This window comes from Hyla sarda, chromosome 12 (assembly GCF_029499605.1).
Source record: "Hyla sarda isolate aHylSar1 chromosome 12, aHylSar1.hap1, whole genome shotgun sequence".
Taxonomy (NCBI): Eukaryota; Metazoa; Chordata; class Amphibia; order Anura; family Hylidae; genus Hyla; species Hyla sarda.
Genome location: NC_079200.1, coordinates 69,593,112 through 69,606,825, shown reverse-complemented (window position 1 = coordinate 69,606,825; position 13,714 = coordinate 69,593,112). Strand labels below are relative to the sequence as shown.

Genomic DNA, 13,714 nt, shown 5'->3' with positions numbered 1-13,714 from the left:
TCTGTCCCTTCAGATTTAGCAATTTTCATGAAATTTTTGAAAATTGCTGCTCTACTTTGAAGCCCTCAAATTTTTTCAAAAAGTAAAAATATGTCCATTTTATGATGCCAACATAAAGTGGACATAATAGATTTGTGAATAAAAATAAAAAAGTTTGGGAATATCCATTTTCCTTACAAGTAGAGAGCTTCAAAGTTAGAAAAAGGCAAAATTTTCATGAAATTTTGGGATTTTTCACCAAAAAAAGGATGCAAGTAACGCCGAAAATTTACCACCAAAATGGAGTAGAATATGTCACGAAAAAACAATCTCAGAATCAGAATATTTGGCAAAAGTGTTTTCGAGTTATCAATTCGTAAAGCGACTGTGGTCAGAGTTGCGAAAAAGGACTCAGTCCTTAAGGTGAAAAAGGGCTGCGTCCTTAACCTCCCTGGCGGTATGATTCTGTCTGGAAATGTGTACCAAAAGCGGTACAATTTTTTTTAACTCAATTTAACATCTCCCTCCACCCATTTCACATCTCCCCCGTCACATTCTCCTCTCCCTTGTCACATCCCCCGTCACATTCTCCCCCCCTCCTTGTCACATTCTCCCCCCTCCTTGTCACATTCTTCCCCCCCCTTGTCACATTCCCCCCCTTGTCACATTCTCCCCCTTCATGTTACATTCCCCTCCCCCTGTCACATCCCCCCCTTGTCACATCCCCCCTTCATGTCACATTCCTCTCCCCCCCTGTCACATCCCCCCTTCATGTCACATTCCCCTCCCCCCCCTGTCACATCCCCCCTTCATGTCACTTTCCCCTCTCCCCCTGGCACATCCCCCCCCAGTCACATTCCCCCCCTTGTCACATTCCCCCCAGTCACATTCCCCCCCAGTCACATTCCCCCCAGTCACATCCCCCCCCCCAGTCACATTCCCCCCCAGTCACATTCCCCCAGTCACATTCCCCCAGTCACATTCCCCCAGTCACATTCCCCCCCAGTCACATTCCCCCCCTTGTCACATTCCCCCCAGTCACATTCCCCCCCAGTCACATTCCCCCCAGTCACATCCCCCCCCCAGTCACATTCCCCCCCAGTCACATTCCCCCAGTCACATTCCCCCCAGTCACATTCCCCCCCAGTCACATTCCCCCCCTGTCACATTCCCCCCCTGTCACATTCCCCCCCAGTCACATTCCCCCCCCAGTCACATTCCCCCAGTCACATCCCCCCCCTTGTCACATTCCCCCAGTCACATCCCCCCCCAGTCACATTCCCCCCCAGTCACATTCCCCCCCAGTCACATTCCCCCCCTGTCACATTCCCCCCTTTGTCACATTCATCCCCCCTTCTCACCTTGTCCTGCAGCAAATACACTGGGTTTGCCGGCAGATTTCATACCTAGTGTATCTGCTGCAGAACAAGCCCTTTCCCCTTCAGCCAATCACAGGCTTTACACCACTGCGGCCTGTGATTGGCTGAAAAGTGAAAGGTCCTAGAAGATGAATAGTGAAGAGAGGACACCCCGGACCGCACGGAGGGGAACGACATCTGCAGGCACCGGGATTAGGTAAGCAAAAGTTTTTTTTATTTTACTACTTCTTCCCTTTACACTTAGCTCAGTGTTTTTCTACCAGGGGGCCTCCAGCTGTTGTGAAACTACTACTCCCAGCATGCCCGGACAGCCTTTGGCTGTTCGGGCATGCTGAGAGTTGTAGTTTTGCAACAGCTGGAGGCCCCCTGGTAGGGAAACACTGACTTTTAGTATTTTTCTTTACCTGCTCTGGCCTGCCCCCGCAACGGGAGCCGACCAGAGCAGATAATCGCATGTTTTCCCGGGGGCCGCATCACTATATCGCATTGCTTTTGCGATATATCGTGCAGCCCGGCCGGGAACTCTGTAATTCTACCCCGAGCGTGACTCGGGGTTACCGATCCTGGCAGGGAAAATTAACCCCGAGTCACGCTCGGGAATACCGCTCAGGAGGTTAAGGTGTTAAAGAAGAACTCCAGCAAAAATTCACTTATGCCCTATCCACAGAATAGGGGATAAGTAGCTGATTACAGGGGGGGGAGGGGGGGGGTCCGACCGCTGGGACCCCCTCCCCCCCCATGATCTCTGTGACAGGACCCCGGTTTTCTCAATGAGGTCTACCAGTAGACTGCACGTGCTCCATTTATTTCTATGGGAGCATCAATAATGCCCGAGTGCTGTACTCAGGTCTGTTTGGCGCTCCCATAGACATGAATGTATCGCGTGCCACCTGCAGTACCCACTCTTCACTTATAGCCAGGGCCTGTTCAGCAGATCGCGGGGGTCCCACCTGTCCTGTGGATAGGGGAAAAGTTAATTTTCAATGGATATCTCCTTTAAGGTATCAAAACTGAGCTGTGATTGGTTGCTATGTGAAAACCAGACAGTTTTTGTCCCCAGACAGAATGATAAATATGGGCCAATATCATGTATTCTGAAAGCTTACAAGATATATCAGTACAATAGTAAATGCAGCCCTAGAGAGGTAATTGGAGTAGACATGATACAAATCTCAGTGCAAGATAAAAGAAGAATAGATATTTTGTTGCCTAATGTCATCTGTTGTTCTGTCCCTGCAGACAGCGACTTTGTACCCCGGTGTGGTTTTTAGCATCTGCTTTGTGCTGAACTGCTTCATCTGGGGGAAGCATTCCTCTGGCGCGGTGAGTCGAATGTTCCTGGGTCTGTATCTTTGGACTTGTCCCTTGTGAAGACTATAACCCCGCTCTGTGTCCTGCAGGTCCCTTTCCCTACCATGCTGGCTCTGCTGTGTATGTGGTTTGGCATCTCACTCCCACTAGTCTACCTTGGATATTACTTTGGTTTCCGCAAGCAGCCGTACGACAACCCTGTCCGAACCAACCAGATTCCCCGGCAGATCCCAGAGCAGCGCTGGTACATGAAGAGGTTTGTGGGGTAAGTGTCCCTCTGCCACCCCTTCTGTGTATACCAGCTGGATGCAGTGTACCTTTTTAATGCCTTCCCATCCTGTCATTTCCACAAACCACCGTACATGTACAGTACAGTACAGTGATGATGAGGGCTCAGACACTACATCAGCTGAAACCCTGCTGCATTGGCTAGGATCAGACATAACTCCAGATTTTTTAGTTTAACACCTTAAATGTCATGGTTAAAAAGCAACCATGGCATTTAACCCTTCAACACAGGGTGCGGATGGGTTGTTATGGCCACTAGTTCAGGCATCTTTATACACCTACTAGACCTTTTATAGGAAGCAGGAAATAATAGGATGCAGGTGGCTATACAGTGGTCCCTCAACATACAATGGTAATCCATTCCAAATGAACCATCGTATGTTGAGGGATCCGTGCAATGTAAAGTATAGGACAGTGGTCTACAACCTGTGGACCTGCAGATGTTGCAAAACTACAACACCCAGCATGCCCGGAGTTGTAGTTTTGCAACATCTTGAGGTCCGCAGGTTGAAGACCACTGGTATAGGAAGTTGTACTCGCGTGTCCCCGCCGCTCCGGACAGTCACCACTGCCCTGGATGTCGCTTTCCATCGTTGTCGCTGCGTCCCCATGGTGTCCCCGACGCTCCGGCAAGGCCTCTGCTTCTCCGGCATCCTCGCTCTCACGTCGCCGCCATCACGTTGCTCCGCACGCCGCTCCTATTGGATGACGGGACGGCGATGGAGAGCGCCGACGATGCAGGGGATCCAGAAAAGGACGCGCTGGAGCCCCGAGGACATGTAAGTAATCGTCAGCGGACCACACGGGGCACCGTAAACCCTAAGTGGCAGCTGAAGCAGTCTGCACCCCGACATACAAAAGCATCGTATGTTGATGCTGCCTTCAACATGCGAGCGCCTCTGAGAGGCCATCGTATGTTGAAATGATCGTATGTCGGGGCCATCGTAGGTTGGGGGTCACTGTATATGTCATGTTCCCCCACAGGGTACCAATAAAAACTACAGTTTGCCCAGCTGAAAAATAGGGGAATTTTTTTTTTTTGTGCATACACAAAATTGTTTTTAATTGTAAAAAAAAGTAATCGTAATAAAAATATATACATTGGCCATTATTATAACTTGAAGCTGCAGAGTAAACTTACCATGTTATTTACGCTACACAGCACAAAATTTACAAAGCTAAAAAAGCATTGGGGAATTTAGTTTTTTTCCCTCCTGTTTCCTCCCAGAATGAGTTGATCAAAGTTAATCTGCAAGTTATATTTATCTTAGAATAGTGGTAAAAAAAAATCACAACTCCTCCTGCAAAAGGTGGAATTCCTACTGCTACCTTGGTGGGAAAAATAGAAAGTTTTTTTCAAATGCAACGAAGAAAAGAAAAAAATCTCTATTAAATAGTTTTAATAGAATTAAATAGTGCCTACAGCGAAGGCCTAAATTTCTGGGCTTCTTGAAAATACACAATAGGTAAGTAGGTGGCTGATGCAGATGTGTCATTTTCCTTCCATACCAGTAATCAATATGTTACATATATTTTTTTAGGGTATAATAGAAATATGTAATCTTTCCTCCAAGCCTGTCTGGTTGGTGCCTGACTTGTCATATTATTTTCTCTTCCTTAGAATCCTGATGGCGGGAATATTACCGTTTGGCGCCATGTTCATCGAGCTCTTCTTCATCTTCAGTGTGAGTTTTCTCAGTCTTGTGCGGCTCAGCCATTAAAGGGGTATTCCAGGCAAAAACATTTTATCTCCTATCCAAAGGATTCTCTGCGGGTGCTGAATCTCCAGTTTCGGAAACCTCCGGGTTTCCGGGACTGGGGACGTGACGTCACGCCACGTCCCCTCCATTCATGTCTATGGGAGGGGGCGTGACGGACGTCACGCCCCCTCCCATAGACATGAATGGAGAGGGCATGGCGTGACGTCACGTCCCCAGTCCCGGAAACCCGGAGGTTTCCGAAACTAGAGACGCAGTCACTGCATAGCATGCGGGTGCTGCAGGGAGATCGCGGGGGGTCTCAACAGTGGGCCCCTCGCGATCAGACATCTTATCCCCTATCCTTTGGATAGGGGATAAAATGTTTTGCCTGGAATATCCCTTTAAAGGAGTACTCTAGTGCAGAGTATTCCTGCTCCGTCCTGCCCGGGCTGCAAAATAAATGATGATAAACCATCACTCACCTCCCTGGGTTCCCGCGGAGCGCCACTACAGCTGATCGGTCCTCCGGTCCGTCTCCTTCATACTTCCGGGTGTAACGAAGCGTCACATGGCGCTCAGCCTATCGCCGGCCGCCGTGATGTTCTGCCTCGGCCGGGGATAGGCTGAGCGCCATGTGACGCTTCGTTACACCCGGAAGTATGAAGGAGATGGACCAGAAGACCGATCAGCTGTAGTGGCACTCCGCGGGAACCCAGGGAGGTGAGTGATGGTTCATTTTCATTTATTTTGCAGCCCGGGCAGGACAGAGCAGGAATACTCTGCACTAGAGTACTCCTTTAAATCAATGATTTCCTCTTAAGACAATTATTGATGGTGAGCGCAGTGTTCTGGGATAAAGTTCTCAAGATTAAAGATCTCTACAATAAATAGTTTTAGCAAGTCACATGAATATTTGCAGAGATCTGAGTCTAGTCCCTTTAAACAGTGTATATACTTGTGCAGCCAGTTTTGTGTTGCTCCAGTGCATCTGAAATAAAGATTTAAACAACTTTGCAAATAGATTGGATTATAAGTCGCCTAATGTTTTATTGTATACAGCCCTATGTGCGTGTGCAGATGTGCTTGTGTCTTCCAGGTTCTGTTCTGCCCTTTGTAGTCTGGTCCTGCAGCCTCCTCTTACTCTGGTTCCTCATCCAGTGTCTGTAGGTTGGTGCGTAGAGGGAGTGGGGTAACATTATGGTGGCAAGACCAAGCTACACTGTTTGTAGTCTGTAATATTAAACCTAAATCTACACAGGATCGGTTTGCACAAAACAGAGGCGATTTTAATGTACATAACTGAGAATTGTATATATATATATATATATCTCTTTTTTTTTTCCAGGCCATCTGGGAGAATCAGTTCTATTACTTGTTTGGTTTTCTGTTCCTGGTGTTCATCATTTTGGTGGTGTCCTGCTCACAAATCAGCATTGTCATGGTCTACTTCCAGCTGTGTGCGGAGGTGAGGAGCTGCCATATACAAATCTTGTTACAATGGCGGCTGTCTGCAGTGACCTCCTACTAGCAATGACTGCAGGCAGTTAAAATGTTATGTGTTTCCAACACCTTCCCAATATTTGATGTGCATGTTTTTATATTGGAAGGGAGTATAGAGCAGACTCAGGAACTATACCCCCTGAATGCCGGGATTGAAGACAGCTCTGACTCTATATTAATGTAACACCTTAGATGTCACAATAAATAGCAACATCAAGGCAGTTAAATAGCAGGGGGCAGCATTCGTAGCATTTAAGAGCTTGAATGACAGGTACCATGCCACATATTTGCTGGGTGTCAAACCATTTTATAGACCCCCTACTAGCAGAGCACAGATTTCACTTTAATAAGTCCCAACTAAACCAAAATGGTATAAATAAAAATTACAGATTACTGCACAAAAATAAGCCCTCAAACAGCCTAGTATATTTGTATTGTAAAAGATAAATATATTTTTTTTAGTATCATAGTACCAAAACTATATATTGGATATTGCTGTAATCATATTGACCCACAGAATCAAGTGTCATTGTTACCCTGTGAGAACAGAAATACATTTTTATTTCTCTGTTTGAAACTCTTTACTTGTAAGAGAAATAGTCATGCCAAATAAATTTAGTTTTTAATTCAGATCCCCAACATATCTACTTTATGTTGACATCATTAGTTAAACATTCTTTTATTTTTTTTATGACATTAGAAAGCTTATATTTTTTGTACAAAAAAATGTCTATAAATTTTCTACAAAAGTTCAAAATCACATTCTTTTTGGGAACAATAACATTTTGAATATATGTGTGTATGTTATATATAGATAGATATGTGTGTGTGTGTGTGTAAATATATTTATGTATTTATTTTTTACTTCTGTACAACAGCTCCCCCTAGTGTCTAGTGCACAAAAGATGCAGTAACAGGTTTAGGACACGAGGGGGAGCTGTTGTACAACTAAATGGCTACTTTGCAAAAAGAAAAAAAACACAGAAAGGAAGCATACAGGCGGCACAGCGAGATGGGTAAGGGATACCAGGGGAAGGGGAACAGGTAAATGGACACTGAGGACTCCTAGCAGATCATTGTGTGTCCAGATCCACGCTGCCGCTGCTGCTGCTCTGGATTTTTGTGTGTGAAACTAGCTGATAGGAGCGATCGCTGTGAACGAGGGGGGGATGAAACCCCCCCTAGGTCCCAAGGCAAGATGGCTGGCTATTAGTGATAGCCAACATCTTACCAGGCGCCTCAGGATGCTGCGAGTAGTGGGCAGTATCTGCATCATGTACATGTACATCATAGGTCAGGAAAACCTTCCCGGTTATGACGTACATGTATGTCATGGGTCGGGAAGGGGTTAAAGTGCAAGGAGGACAGAAGGAAACCTGCAAAAAAAAAGATTGGCCTGGTCCTGAAGGTGTTATCAGTTTGAAAAGTAAAATAAAAGAAAACAAACACAATTGCTATTACCACCATATCCAAGCTATTAACCCCTCAGGGTTTTTCAGTTTTTGCATTTTCGTTTGTTCTTCCTTATCTTTTAAAAATCATATCCCTTTCATTTTGCACCTACAGACCCAAATGATGGTTTATTTTTTGCACCACCAATTCTACTTTATAATGACATCAGTCATTTTATCAAAAATCTAATCTTCGAAACCAAAAAATAATCTTTGTGCGACAAAATTGAAGAAAAAATGCCATTTTGTAACACTTGGGGGCTTTTGTTTCTACGCAGTGCATATTTCGGTAAAAAAGACACCTTATCATTATTCTGTAGGTCCATATGGTTAAAATGATACCTTACTTATATAGGTTTGATTTTGTCGTACTTCTGGAAAAAATCATAACTACATGCAGGAAAATTTATACGTTTAAAATTGTCATCTTCTGACCCCTATAACTTTTTTATTTTTCTCCATGTATGGGGATGTATGAGGGCTCATTTTGTGCACTGTGATCTGAAGTCTTTAGCGGTACCATTTTTGTTTTGATTGGACTTTTTGAATGCTTTTTATTCATTTTTTAATAGTATAAAAAGTGACCAAAAATACACTATTTTGGACCGTGCGGTTTAATTAACAATATATTTTTATAGTCCGGACAATTACGCACGCGGCGATACCACATATGTTTTTTATTTACATCGTTTTTTGGTTTTTTTTATATGGGAAAAGGGGGGTGATTCAAAGTTTTATTAGGGAAGGGGTTAAATGATCATTAACTTTTTTTTGCAGTGTTATAGCTCCCATAGAACATAGCACACACTGATCTCTTACACTGATCACTGCTATGCCATAGCGTGGCATTGATTAGTGTTATTGCCGCTTGACTGCTCCTGCCTGGATCTTGGGCACAGAGTAGTCATTTGGCGATCGGACAATGAGGAGGCAAGTAAGGGGCCCTGCTCGTGTCCATACAGCTGATCAGGACGCCGCAGTTTTACCGAGGTGGTCCCGATCAGCCAGACTGAGCTGCCGGGAAGCATATTTTTTACTTTAGACGCGGCGATCAACTTTGATTGCCACATCTAAAGGGTTAATAGTGCACCTCACCGCGATCGGTGACACGCGCTATTAGCTACGGTGTGACCCCACGTTATAGAAAGGGTGCGGGGGCAGGGCGTACAGGTATGCCCTGCATCCTTAAGAGGTTAAAATACAGAGGTGTGGAGATATAAAATAAAAAAACACTGCTTGTCCAAGGGACTAACATGGGACCACAACCTACTTGTCCCTCATGACAGTCCATTTGTCCTGGTACATAAAATAATTCAACCAAAATAGTATGTAAATAAGGTCACTAGTCACTAGGGAGTTTTAAATGTACTGCAGCTATAGTACATGCTATCTAACCCCATCAGGTAGAGCTCCCCAGTAGATAGACTAGCCCTCGGAGAAATATGTCCCCCATTAGGTAGAACTTCCCTAGTTTGTAGACAGGGCCACAGATGGATATAACCCCCATTAGGTAGACAGGCCACCAGATAGATATGTACCCCATCAAGTAGTCAGGTAACGCTTTCATTTAAACAATTATACCCCCAAAATAGATAGGTTAGCCCCTGGTGGTAGGCAGGTCCCCTCATTATATAGTAGGCAGCACATGTGACGTTTGATTACATTTGTAATAGAAAAAAAAACACAACTTTAAACTCCCCGGCTTGCAGCAGGGACCTCTGCATCCTCTGTCCTGATGAAGATGTGCGCAATAAGTGACGTCATCACACGCGCCTATGCCGGGACGCTGAGGTCCTGCATGGTTTGCTATAGGCTGCAGCATACAGCTGCGGTCTGTACCGGTAGTTTAGTGACGTGGGAGGACTGATTGCCCCGTCATTGCTTCAGCTGTATGTGCGGAAACCGTATTCTGCACGTCTCGTGCCCTTGATCTTTGGACTGTGTGTGCATCTTAAGGGCTTAAAGTTTAAAACTGCGCTCGCTCGGGGTATCTGGGGTGTGAGTACTGGATCCCCAAGTGGCGCCCTTGCTCTGCTTGCCTGAAGCATGGCAAAATGCCTAAAGAATTCACCTGCCCGGTGTGCAATAGGATTTCCACACCCCTGAAATTAAACGTTACTCATGCATCATGGGGAATGCTGCTGGTGGAAAAAAATACTTGTTTTCCGAAATGCTATTTCCAGTTACTTTAAATGGAAAATAATAAAAGAAAATGTATGTACCCTCAAAAAGTATGAATTTGTAGAAGCCAAGGAGGAAAACACCTTTTTTTAAGCATGGAATCTTGTATATGATGATGCATATTACAATAGTCTATGGATGTGTTTTGTGCAGGATTACCGCTGGTGGTGGAGGACGTTCCTGGTGTCTGGAGGATCCGCCTTCTACGTTCTGGTTTACGCCATCTTCTATTTTGTGAATAAGGTATGTTCATTTCTCACCCCCTGGCATTGGTTATTCCCCTTTAGGCAAATTTTACACAAGTGTAACATTGATGAAAGTCCCGGCTCGACCAAATTGACAGCAGACCACTTTTAGTTTGCATCTATAGATGTGTGATTGGGCCAGGATTTACATCTGTATCACGGTATGTACACTGCAGGTATCTAATCCTCATCTATGTCTGCCTCACAGTTGGATATTGTGGAGTTCATCCCTTCCCTCCTGTACTTTGGCTACACTACCCTCATGGTCCTCTCTTTCTGGCTCCTCACTGGGACCATTGGCTTCTACGCCGCCTACATGTTCATCCGGAAAATCTATGCGGCGGTGAAAATAGACTGATCCCGGGCTCATCCGCAGCACTTCAGCACAAGGCAGAGCCGGTCTCCTCCGCCAAGACGCCTCCATCTGGGGACAGTAACCAGTAAAAAAAATATATATCAACCACCACCATCATCCAGAATGTATTGTTTGGTACTGTGTCCATGGATGGGCCGAGGTGTCGGATCCTATAACTGCATTTTAACCTTTTTGGTATTCCCATTTTTCAGTGCGGGTTTTTACTTTTTAGCCGGATCATTACCGTCTTTACTGTTCTGTCCGCTCTTTTCTTTTTCCATTCTTTTTTTGTTAAATTATTATTCTTCCTGTGTTATTGATCAGTGGAGACGAGGTGCACGAGATGGAGACCCTTGGACTATTTGGTGGACAGGCGCCCACAGAAGAATCACTGGACTGTCCACTGAGCACCGGGACACTTATACAGTTCTGGTCACATGATGAGCTGGTGGGTACCAGCGCTGCCAACCGTTATTAAATGCCAGCTGGCGGGGTTGGGGATATCTTTTGCCAAGGACTGAATACAATATGAAGCATGCTTTCTGTGGTGAGGAGGCGGCCAGATCCTGTATTTTTGGGCTTCCACCAATCAGGTCCCTGGCAGAAAAATGAACTGTTCGTTACAGGGGATGGTTTAGTCTTCACATGGTTTGTTCCACAGATGGGGGGGGGGGTTTCAGACTAACTTTTTGTTTTGTGTTTCATCACGAGCACAGGACACTTAAAGGGGGGGGGGCTCCAGTTTCATGTAAATAAAGCATAATTAGTGTATAGTGAAAATTTGGCAATTTTCTAACTTTTGTGTTTCAATTCATAGCGGTTTTCATGATATCGTTTTACTATCAGATATTTTATTTTACATTTGGGAGCTGCAAACCTCTCCTGACCCAGTACTTCTCACAGCTGAGGTTTTGTTACCATGTATCCAGATAATGCTCAGTGTGGTGAACATATCAGCAGCACAAATCTTTGCCAGTTTGTTACATTCTACCTAAGTTGATACATTGTATTAGTCTTTATGTCATAGAGCAGGCATAGGCAACTTTCGGCACTATGATGCTCTTACAGCCAAAATACTGCAAAGCATCATAGGAGATGTAGTCCAAAACAACTGCAGTGCCAAAGGTTTCCTTTGCCTGTCATAGAATCTTGTCTGAACTAGATACATTTGTAACAAAACCTAAGCTGTAACACAGTATTAGGTTTTTAAAAGTTTTGCATGTAAACCATTAATGGTCTTATCCCCTGACGGCAAGCAGAGATCTTGAAAGCGGTGAAGAATTGAAATGCAAAGTTTTTTTTAAGAAGTTCCAGAATTTTTCATTATACAAAGATTTGATTTTATTAAGGGAAAAAAACTGTGAACCGTTCCCCTGCATGGAGGAGGCGTACCTGATGGGATCCTGCCGGATTTGTGGTTTTCTCTTATATACCTGCCAAAAATTTGCTGTGGGATCCACTAATGTTTTTGTATGGGTTGTAAATGCAACCGTATGAATTCTTCTTTATGAGACTGAAGTAATAATGCTTCCCCTAACCCTATTGTCTGTGCCTGGTGCAAAAAGAAGGAATTAGTTTTGTTTATATATCACAGACCCCCCTCCCCACACACACACTACCTTTGAGCCCTCCATCTTCTGTACCCATGTGGGTGGGGTGATCATTTACGGCCAACTTTATTTGCATATCCACGATGACCTCATAGTGAGTCCAGGCTTTCATGATGTGGCCGCCTCCTCTCTGTTTGGGTGATGAGTATACTTTAAATTATTTTCCAGTTTTAATGAATATCCTCTGGAAATTGCTGATTTTTTTTTTTTACTGTTGTCCATCTTTATGTCCTTTTTGTAAATAAATGCCCCTTCAGGTGTTTCATGCTGGTGGGCGATCTCCTCTGTTAACATCAGCCAATGACCAGAGCTCTCTGCTGTAGGACCTGGTGTATGGGTCCGTTGACCAGAGCTTCCCCTTACCGGACTGGGGTATGGGCCCGGTGACCAGAGCTTTCCCCTACCAGACTGGGGTACAGACCCGATGACTAGAGCTTCCTGTTTCCATACTTTGGTATGGGCCTGATGATCACAGCTCCCCGCTACAGGACTGGGGTATGGGCCTGGTGACCACAGCTCCCCGCTACAGGACTGGGGTATGGGCCTGGTGACCACAGCTCCCCGCTACAGGACTGGGGTATGGGCCTGGTGACCACAGCTCCCCGCTACAGGACTGGGGTATGGGCCTGGTGACCACAGCTCCCCGCTACAGGATTGGGGTATGGGCCTGGTGACCACAGCTCCCCGCTACAGGACTGGGGCATGGGCCTGGTGACCACAGCTCCCTGCTATAGGACTGGGGTATGGGCCCGGTGATCAGAGCTCCCTTTCTACAGGACCTGGGTTATGGTCTGGTGTCCACAGCTCCCCGCTACAGGACTTGGGTATGGGCCTGGTGACCACAGCTCCCCGCTACAGGACTTGGGTATGGGCCTAATGACCACAGCTCCCCGCTACAGGACTGGGGTATGGGCCTAATGACCACAGCTCCCCGCTACAGGACTGGGGTATGGGCCTGGTGATCACACCTCCCTGCTATAGGACTGGGGTATGGGCCCGGTGATCAGAGCTCCCTTTCTACAGGACTGGGTTATAGGCCCAGTTATCAGAGCTCCCTTTCTACAGGACTTGGGTATGGGCCCAATGACCACAGCACCCTGCAACAGGACTAGGGTGTCATCCTGGAAATCTATCACTCTTTAAAGGGGTACTCCACTGCTAGACAGGGGTAAGATGTCTGATTGCAGGGGTCTCGATGCTGGGGCCCCCGCGATCTCCCACAGCACCTGGCGTTCTAAACAAACGCGGAGTTCCTGTGGCAGTGGTCATGACGTCATGATCACGGCCTCCAGTTCAGAAAGTTGGAGCACCGGAGTACCCCTTCAATGCTCTTTACCATAAAGGAGCTAAACTACCTGGCTGTTGTCTGCCAAAAACTGTGCCATACATGTCTATAGGTTTTGTGTGGTATTGCAGCTTAGTATTGGGTCTGAGTCTATAGTAGAGATTTATCAGTGGGTTCCTGACTGTAATTTGGGGCAAAGTTTTTGTGCAAAACCTTTGCGGCGTTTCATATAGAAGCTTTAACAAAATCTTACTGTGAAATCTAACTGTGAAGATAGTTACTAAAAAGAGTGCAAAAAAAACATAGTCACCCCTGTCCTCATGCTGTGTGCATTAGATTTTACCATATATAATGCTTAGGAAGCAGAACAATGACACAGGCTGTCAATCATGCCGAGGGGGCGTCACTACTGAGGTAGTGACAGGACCTG

General features: G+C 45.6%; 1 protein-coding gene across 1 annotated transcript in view; it reads left to right on the top strand.

The window, feature by feature from the left end:
- Nucleotides 1-12,261, top strand: part of TM9SF4 (transmembrane 9 superfamily member 4) — a 38,013-nt gene extending 25,752 nt beyond the window's left edge. Inside the window, exons 13-18 of the mRNA XM_056547413.1 lie at nucleotides 2,598-2,681; nucleotides 2,759-2,934; nucleotides 4,579-4,642; nucleotides 6,003-6,122; nucleotides 9,943-10,032; nucleotides 10,243-12,261. Coding sequence (XP_056403388.1) covers nucleotides 2,598-2,681; nucleotides 2,759-2,934; nucleotides 4,579-4,642; nucleotides 6,003-6,122; nucleotides 9,943-10,032; nucleotides 10,243-10,392 — 684 coding nt within the window. The 3' untranslated portion in view covers nucleotides 10,393-12,261. The remainder of the gene's footprint in view (nucleotides 1-2,597; nucleotides 2,682-2,758; nucleotides 2,935-4,578; nucleotides 4,643-6,002; nucleotides 6,123-9,942; nucleotides 10,033-10,242) is intronic.
- Nucleotides 12,262-13,714: the final 1,453 nt, after the last annotated feature.